Source organism: Peromyscus californicus, unplaced genomic scaffold, assembly GCF_007827085.1.
Source record: "Peromyscus californicus insignis strain IS unplaced genomic scaffold, ASM782708v3 Scaffold_6__1_contigs__length_162567912, whole genome shotgun sequence".
Classification (NCBI taxonomy): Eukaryota; Metazoa; Chordata; class Mammalia; order Rodentia; family Cricetidae; genus Peromyscus; species Peromyscus californicus.
The window spans coordinates 60,700,584-60,707,199 of record NW_026294584.1 but is presented as its reverse complement, the minus strand read 5'-3'; the positions used below and the strand labels follow the sequence as shown (position 1 = coordinate 60,707,199).

General features: G+C 50.8%; 1 protein-coding gene across 1 annotated transcript; it reads right to left on the bottom strand.

The window, feature by feature from the left end:
* Positions 1 to 1,826: 1,826 nt before the first annotated feature.
* LOC128099415 (amiloride-sensitive amine oxidase [copper-containing]) lies at positions 1,827 to 5,422 on the bottom strand. Its single transcript, XM_052721322.1, has 4 exons — positions 3,841 to 5,422; positions 2,770 to 3,055; positions 2,324 to 2,456; positions 1,827 to 2,093 (listed from the first exon to the last, which is right to left on the bottom strand). The coding sequence occupies exons 1-4, from the start codon at positions 5,408 to 5,410 to the stop codon at positions 1,827 to 1,829; spliced, it is 2,256 nt and encodes a 751-aa protein (XP_052577282.1). The 5' UTR covers positions 5,411 to 5,422.
* Between the last annotated feature and the right edge of the window lie 1,194 nt (positions 5,423 to 6,616).

Genomic DNA, 6,616 nt, shown 5'->3' with positions numbered 1-6,616 from the left:
GGTCTTCTATACATTCCAAAGAACCTGAACCCTTGAAACCTCACTAATAAAAAGACCTGTATGAGGACAAGCCCAGTGGCGTGTGAATGTGGTTGGGGGAAAATGTATAAGGCCCCATCAGCTGATGAAGAACTGCAGGTAATTCACGGCTGTGGAGAGAGGTCGAGTCAGTCTTCTTCAGGAACATTCTCCCTGATAGGTTGTCCAATCCCAAATGGTCAGCCCTAAACAGGTGTACATACAAACAACACAAAATGGACTAGGCAGGCATGTGTGTGTGTGTGTGTGTGTGTGTGTGTGTGTGTGTGTGTGTGTGTGTGTGTGTGTGTAACAATCATTAAAGAAGAGGTCATGAATTTGAGAGAGAGTTTGGGGAATGGCACATGGGAGGGTTTGGAGGGGGCAGGTGGAAGGGTGGGAATAATGTAAATACATTACTCATAAAAAATTCAAAATTTCCTCCCACAATTTTATGCATAGATAGTACATAACACATGTTGCTAATATTTCCCTCATTATCCTCTTACCCTCCTGCTAAGCTCCTGCCCACTATGTCCCTTCTTCCTCTCTTGTCTTGATTGATTGATTGATTGATTCATCATTCCTCTTTGTAGCTCACTGCATTTTCTTGGGTTGAGAGTTATTTACTTGAACAAGGGTAACTTACTAGTGGTTACACCATCGCTAAGTAAAACTGTCCCTTCCCTTAGCAACCATTAACCACCTTAAGCTCCTTAGGGGAATGTTGATGGGACCATAGATTTCCCTTTTTTTTTTTAAGCCCAGGCTGGCCTCGAACTCGTGATCCTCCTGCCTCCACCTCCTTCAGCAAATCCTACTGGCGTGTGCCACCACAATCGGCAAATTTCCTTTTTTTTAGAACAATTTAGGTTCATAGCAAACTTGAGCAGAAGGTATAGAGTGCAACACTGTAGCTCCTGAGCCCTCACAGGTCTTCCTGACTGTCAGTATCTACCAGCGTGGTCCATGAACGATAACTGTACACACACACACACACACACACACACACACACACACACACACACACACGGGGGGGGGGGGGAGGGCGGAGTGTCTAGTTCACAGGACCTGCTTGTCACCTGGTTTTTATCACCCTGTTGTCTTCTGGGCTCTCTGAAAATGCTCTTCCAAGCCAGTTACAGCCTTCTTTTCTTCATAAAAAGAGAAGGGGACTGGAGAGATGGCTCAGAGGTCGATAGCACTGACTACTCTTCCAGAAGTCCCGAGCTCAATTCCCAGCAACCACAAGGTACCTCGCAACCATCTATAATGAGAGCTGGTGCCTTCTGGCATGTAGGCACAACAAAAAGGAGGTTGAAGTCTGTTTTATTAGCCCACTGACATTTGGTTTTTTATATTTTACAGACAAAACTGCAACAAACCAGCATGTACATTTGTGGGGTTTTTGTGTTTAGAAAGAGATCATGAGGTCAACCCCAGACACTAGACCAATGTCTAAAGGGTGAAGGTGTCATCTTATTAGATGTCCATATAACAGTTTCCTTATGCATGCTCATCATTGAGATAAGACAATTTCCCTGAAGCCTCTGGATAGGCAGATAAAAGCCTCAAATGTTAAAAAAACAAAAACAAACAACAACAACCCACCTGCTAGAGAATTTCAGTATCCTTCCTTTGCATTGGTCATGGGAGTCATTGGCAGGTGCAATATTGAAACATGGATAGAGCCCATGGCCAGCCCTCCCCTGCTGCTAAAAAGCAGCATACAGGGTATAAATGGAAGGGTTTATTGCCTGTCCTTGTGGGGCTCTGGGGCTACTCTGCGGAGGCTGGGCTCAGACCCTTCACACAGGCATGTAGGTCCCATTGTAGCTGAAGGGAGGAGACATCAGGCAGGCTCTGTTCTCAGGAATCCAGCGCTGGACATGGTTGAGCCCTTTATTCTGGGGCCGCACTATCACAGTGTCTCTCGATGCCAGGGACGGGTCCTCTGGGAAGAAGTTGAAGGGCCGGATCAGGAAGCCCACAGAGTTCCCAGGTGTGGCTGTGTTGGGGACGTCTTCTGCGTGGGGGATGTGCAGGAATCCCACTGTCACCCAGGCCACCAAATCCTGTGGGAGAAACAAAGGTCTCAGTGGGCAGGACAGTGCTGAGTACTAGCCAACTGAGGGTAGTTGGCTTGTGTCTTGAAAGATGTCTCTACACACTTCCTGAGGTGTTCTCAGTCCCATTGGAGAGGTGGACGGGTCTGTCATGACCCTAACTTACCATGTACTAGAAAAAACTACACTTCTAGGACCACAGGGCCTGAGGTGGGCAGGGGTGGGGATGGGGTGAATACCTCCTCTTCAATATTCTCATTGTTCTGAAGGAACTCCTGGAAGACAATGGGGGGATCCCAGGGGTCATTCTGGTTGTAGAGGCTGCTGCTGTAACGCTCAGACTCCCGATACTTCGTCACAGCCAGGGGGTACCTGCAGAGAAGAGAAGTCAGGTGGCTCTGGGCACTCAGGCTGTCTTTGAGCCCTTTCAGGGAGCGTCTTCAGGGTCAAAGATGGTGAAGTTGTTGCTTCTAGAGAATGATGATCATCTCCTGGAAATCTTCAAGAATGACCATCAGCACGCAAGGGCCAGGAGCCCTGTGAATACCACCCCCACCCCTCCCTCCCTAAGTGCAGGAGAATGCATACCCACAAGCACACACAGACTCAGAGCCTGGAGGACAGAAGTACAATCAGGATGCACAATCTCTGAATGGAGCCCCTGGCCCTCCCTGGGTCTTCTCACCTGGCCCAAGTGACAGCCCGCTCCTCCTTCCAGCCTGGTGGCAGCACCTGGTCAGCCATAGAGTGGATCTGCAGGCGGTAGCTGCGAGCGTGGCCCCAACGGTTCTTTTGGGGGCTGCTAAAAAGCAGGTACTTGGGCAGAGTCTGTCCAAAGCGGAATGCAGCCTGGCGCTCCCGGGAGTACTGGGTCTGCTCGAGTGTGGGCTGAACCAGGGAGTGACCTGGGCTCCAGGGATTGGTGATGTTTTCCAGCTTTGTCTTCAGAGTCTGGAAGCTGTTCTTGGTGCCTGGGGATGTGAGAGGGGACGGAGGGTGAGACTCAAAGACTGGAAGAGAAACCTCGCTGCTCATAAGATGCCCATCCCAGACCACACTCAGAGCCAGCAGTGAAGAAGATACAGAGCTGGAGGCAGGCACTGGTCCAGTGATGGGGCATCTGGGTGGTGGCAGTGACACAGAAAATGAAACCAGAGGAGTTAGAGATCAGTTCACGGTCAGTCATGGCATGTGGTGCGCACACATGATACCTTGCAGATTTCTGGAGAGCTGTTCCTTCAGAACGTTTTCTGCTCTCTGAACCTTGGCGTAGGGGCAGCCATGTTTGCACAGGACTGTCGGTATACTATGGGCCAGGAGTCAAGTGGGGTCAAGGAGGTGGAAGCCATTGATCTGCTCTCAAATCTGATATCAGGTGTCACATCCCTGCCACTCTTCTGTGGAGCCATCCTTTATCCATGAAACACACTGAGCAGCCCCAGATGGCACTGGGCCCCATTTCAAAGTACTAGGCTTCAGAACCTATTGCCCGCCTGGACACTTAGCCCGTCCTCACTCCACGTATACCAACTCACTCAGCCCAAGGCAAGGACAGATGCACACCCCACATACAGGGTAACCCTAGGGTACTGTTCACTGCCTCCATTTGTTGGGGACGCATGCTGCTTTATATTGCTAGAAAGCAAACAGAAAGAATAACCCTGCTGTGACTCAGAGTCTCAACCCACCCCCTGTGGAGTGAGTCTGTCAATGAGAAGCAGCCAAGTGACTAAGAGAGTCTGGTACTGAGTCCTACCTGCCACATCCAGGTCGACACGGTAGTGCACTAGGTGGGTGTGGATGTTGCCAAGCAGGTGGGTTTGTAGGCGAGTGCCATGGCGCAGTCCCTCAGGGGTGTAGAAGGTTGCATGGACGTAGCCAGTGGCATGCATCTTGGTCTCCATTACACCGTTAGGGTAGAAGATGAAATCCCAGATATAATCATAATTGTAGACTGTTGATGTTGTCCGAAGCACCAGCACATACCCCTTCAAACCCGCATAGAAGTTGAAGCCGCCTTTAAAGTTTGAGTTGAAGTGGCGCCTAAGGGGCACCCCGGTGGGCATCTCAAAGAGGCAGAGAGCATGCGGATAATGGACAGGGCCATCACTGTCATAATAGTGGAAGGCATCCAGGAAAGTAGCAGTTTCTGGACAGTCGATGCCAGGGGCCAGCTCGTGAGTGACACTGCCCAGGCCCCAGCCAACATCAATATATTTAGTCTGCATGCCTGCAGGTGTGTGTCCTCCATACAGTGCCACAGCCTCTTGCACACTGACCTCGTAGGCGATACGCTCACCTCCAAAGAGCACATTAAAGATCTGCAGCCCAGAAGAAGATCTTAGCCGGTAAGAGAAGCTCCAGCCTCCATAGAGCACAGTGTTGCCCTCCAGCTTGTATCGGGGACCACTGGGCTGTACAACGTGGGGGCCAGCAACAGTGATGGGCATGGGGAATTCCCCTCGGGGCTTGTGGGAAGAGAAGAGTGGGGGCTTCTCTGTGTCATCAGGCAGTGGGTCCTCAAGGACCACTGTGTCCACTTCTCCATCTGCATACTTCTGAGCCAGTTCCTCTGGGCTGTTGTAGAACTTGCCGTTATACCAGAGCTGCTCCACTCTCCAGTCCTGGGCATCTGTGCTCCCGTGATCCACAAGGATCTCCAGACCCGTGGGGTGCAGGAAGTAGCCTTCCACATAGCGCTGCACGATAAACCAGCTTCTACGCTGACCAGACTCCACCCCACGGGGAGCCACGTCGGTAAAAGTCAAGCACCGGTCATCACAGTCCAGGAATGAGAAGCCAGTGGTGTCAAGGAAAAACTGATGCAGAGGTGCGGTGGCTCTCTTCAGCATGTGGAAGAGGAGGTCATACTCTGCCATTGAGATGGGTCTGGATGACCAGGACAGGTGGTGCCCTGGCCTGGGGGACAGTTCTCGGATGTAGTACGGCAATGGCAGGGGCCCCACAGCAAACTCGGTGATATTGGGGTGCTCCTGGGCACCGAAGAAGATGACGGCCCTGGCTTCCCGCACAGGGCTTTTTCCTCCTTTATCCAGAAATTTCAGCACATGCGTCTTCTTGGGCAGTAGCATCTCAATGAGAAACACTGAGTTCTTGGCCAAAGTCACTCTCTTGGATGGCTGGAGCCGCAGCTCCTTTCTGCTCATCAGGAAGCTGTGCACAGCCTTTATCTCCTGGGTGCTCAGGTCTGCAAACACCCTAGGTTTGTCATGAGGAGTCCTCACAGCAGGTTCTGTGCCTGCCATCTGTAGCACCAATATGACAGCTCCCCAGGTGAAGGCCAGGCTCATTTTTGCTAGCCTCATGGCTCTGGAATACAGCAGAAGGGAGGAGAGGACTTGAATATTACCCTTAATCTACTGAGTACCTCACAGTACCTTGTCCCTCAGCCCTGGCACTTCCCTACCTACTAGCCTCCTCCTATCAATCAAGCTGAAGGCAGAGATGGGGTCTCTGGGTCCCCACTCACGGTTCCTAATGCTGTTCGTCCTCTGTGCATGCATACACTGATTTCTCCTCTCTTCTCTTTACCTCTTATAGCCCCATGGACTTTCTTGTTTACATCCATTCCCATGTTTGGTCCTCTCTGGTAGTTTATTTCAAAAGAGGAACATTTTCCTTAGCCAGGGACATGAGTCACGGCAGCCCAAGAATTGAACCACAAACATCTCAAAGGCTTGTATTCTGGTGAAACAGAGGGTTATACTCATTGCAAAACAGATGCTTTTTTAATGAAATTGTTGATGTGTGTATGTGTGTTTGTATCTGTGTGAGGGTGTGTGTGTAGGTGTGTGCGTGTGTGCTATGTATTCACGCATGTGTAGGGGAGAAGTCAACTTCAAGTGTCTTTTCCCTTCGTTCTCCACTCTTTTCCCTTTGGTAAGGCTAATCCCTGACTTTCACCTGGAAACCACTGATGTCACCAGGCTTGACACTTAGCAAGCTTCAGGGATCTCCTGTCTCCCCCTCCCCGGCATTGGGATCACAAGCGTGTGTCATCACTCCTGGAATTTCAGGTGTGGTGTGGGGATCAAACTCAGGTTCTTGCCCTTGCAGGGCAAGTCCTATTATCTGGGCCATCCCCCCAACATCCCCTAGGGGCCACCTTTTGAAAGTCAGTGTAGACGTTCAAAGTGTAGGCTCTCGGGTTTGTGTTGGGTTCGAGTCCTGCTAAATGACGTTGTAAGGACCACTTGCATGGTCTTGGCCATACTGCTTAAATTCCCCACAGTCTCACCTGTAAAATGGGAATGACAACAGCACCTGGCTCCACTCTGGGCTTGTCCAAACAAGCAAATCAGATGTTAAGTCATGGGTTTGGAACAAAGCTGGCCTTCCAGGATCACCTGGAGTGCTAGCTAATCTGCTTCTTTAAACTGACCCCTGAAGGTGCAGCCTGGACCACAGCACATTGGGGGTGGTGAGCACTGCAGACTATGTGGAGAGCATGGGGACAGCCCTGTCCACTTCCTCTGGACCCTCAGTGTAGACAGGGGATAGAGATACGACCT

Excerpts from the sequence above, each read along its gene's own strand:
- LOC128099415 (XM_052721322.1), bottom strand. The coding sequence starts at position 5,410 with ATGAGGCTAGCAAAAATGAGCCTGGCCTTCACCTGGGGAGCTGTCATA. Across the intron at positions 3,056-3,840 it reads TGTCGACCTGGATGTGGCAG|GCACCAAGAACAGCTTCCAG; the intron begins GTAGGACTCAGT and ends TCACATCCCCAG. Across the intron at positions 2,094-2,323 it reads ATGAGAATATTGAAGAGGAG|GATTTGGTGGCCTGGGTGAC; the intron begins GTATTCACCCCA and ends TTTCTCCCACAG.